Source organism: Nicotiana attenuata, unplaced genomic scaffold, assembly GCF_001879085.1.
Source record: "Nicotiana attenuata strain UT unplaced genomic scaffold, NIATTr2, whole genome shotgun sequence".
Taxonomy (NCBI): domain Eukaryota; kingdom Viridiplantae; phylum Streptophyta; class Magnoliopsida; order Solanales; family Solanaceae; genus Nicotiana; species Nicotiana attenuata.
Window position 1 is genome coordinate 1 of NW_017701941.1, and position 1,799 is coordinate 1,799.

The 1,799-nt window shown below is 40.9% G+C and overlaps 1 protein-coding gene across 1 annotated transcript; it reads right to left on the reverse strand.

Annotated features, from left to right (window-relative positions):
* Positions 1-6: 6 nt before the first annotated feature.
* On the reverse strand, positions 7-1,603 carry LOC109222779 (subtilisin-like protease SBT1.9; the record flags this gene model as incomplete). Its single annotated transcript, XM_019387095.1, has 1 exon — positions 7-1,603. A coding segment is annotated over exon 1 (1,461 nt), but the record flags the coding sequence as incomplete, so codon positions are not given.
* Positions 1,604-1,799: the final 196 nt, after the last annotated feature.

The window sequence follows — 1,799 nt, forward strand, 5'->3', positions numbered from 1 at the left end:
TTCTCGATCCACGTACGTTTCTTGGAACGTGATGGTGGCCGTGGGAGAAACACTGCTTTTTACATAATTGATGACTTGTTTCCCTTTCTTTTTGTCAATCACAACTCCAGGATTGGAAAAAGAAGCGGACCTGAACACTCGTGGATCCTGAGAGATAAAGATGACTGCCCGAAGTCTTGCTCGAGTGACGTAAAAAAATTGACTGGACAAATCCCAATTATTACCATTACTATCATCGCATATGATGATGGTACTTTCGGGTTCAGGTACTTGTGATAACAACTCGTCTGAATTGCAAGCGGCTAGAGTCTTGTTGTAAATCACCGGTGAATCCCTGACAAAGGCTCTTGCAGGAAACAAGCTCCACCCCCTAATTTGTAAGCCATTGCCCAAAGTCAAAGTTCCTGCAAATGTTCGGTCGGTGTAGCCTGATGCCACGCACAAGATCCATGGAGATCCGTTGCCTAAACTTCCCATGCTTGGACCTCGATTTCCAGCTGAAGCTGAAACTAGCACTCCCTTCATCATAGCTCCAAAAGAAGCAATAGATATCGCATCTTCATACAAGGGAATGAAACGGAACCCATAAGAAATGGATATTATATCAACACCGTCTGCCACAGCTTGGTCCATAGCAGCAACTAAATCTGATGTAAAAAGTCCTTCATCAAATCTAAACTTGTACACAGCTAGCCTAGCTCGTGGAGCGACTCCTTTTGCTGTTCCTGGTGCATATCCAAAATGGGAAACACCTTTGGCAAAATTCCCAGCAGCAATGGAAGCAACGTGTGTGCCATGACCATCAGTATCCCTTGCAGAATTCATGGAAATGTTCACAGTGGGATCATTAGCCAAAATTCCCTTATTGAAGTAATTAGCCCCAATAAGTTTTCTGTTGCACAATGAAGTGTTAAACTGTGTGCCGGGCTTGCAAATTCCTTTCCACCTTTTGGGGACTTCAGGCATACCATCATCTCGAAAACTCGCAGATTCAGGCCAGATGCCAGAGTCAAGAACACCAATGATCACATCTTGGCCTAATCCAGAAGCTGGCCATAGACCAGATGAAGGATTGAGCTTGAGGAAATCAGATGTGTAAGGTGTAGTGAGGTTCCAACAGTTGTATCTTTGTATGCTGAAACGAACCTGGTAACTCTTCAAAGCTTCAAGTTCATCTTGGGACAAAACAGCACTGAAGCCATGAATCACACTGTCATAAGAGTAAACAAGTTTTGGAGCAGAGTGGAATCTGTCTACTGATGAAGGAACAGTAGCTTTAATGGAATCAATAGTGGAAGAATGCCAATGATGGTGATCAGCAAAGATATTAGGCATTAAGGATTTGTCCAAATGGACAATGTAAGTGGATCTTTGCGCTACGGCTAACAAACAGAAGACATGAGCAGAAAGAAACCATGAAAGGAAGAGAAGATGAAGACAATAAGGTAAACCCATTCTAGATCCCATGTTCACTCACTACAAACTGTACTTAAGCCACCAAACATTCAATTGCCTTTATAAGATTAAGCATATGAGGTGAGGTCCCTTTAGCAATCAATGTAGTAAACATAGGCGGCTACTATAAAAGTGAACTGTACCAATTAATATAATCAGTTTGTATGGATGTCTAGTTCTCACAGCTGCTTGAAAAGATCCTTTATGTGAATCTGTCAATTATGGCCCCACTTATCCATTTAATAATTTAATTCAATGTTTATTTTTTTATTTCTTAATTGTTTGTTCTTTAATCTTAACTTTTGTGATCTGCTGAGACAATGTGATTTTATGTTAATAATTTT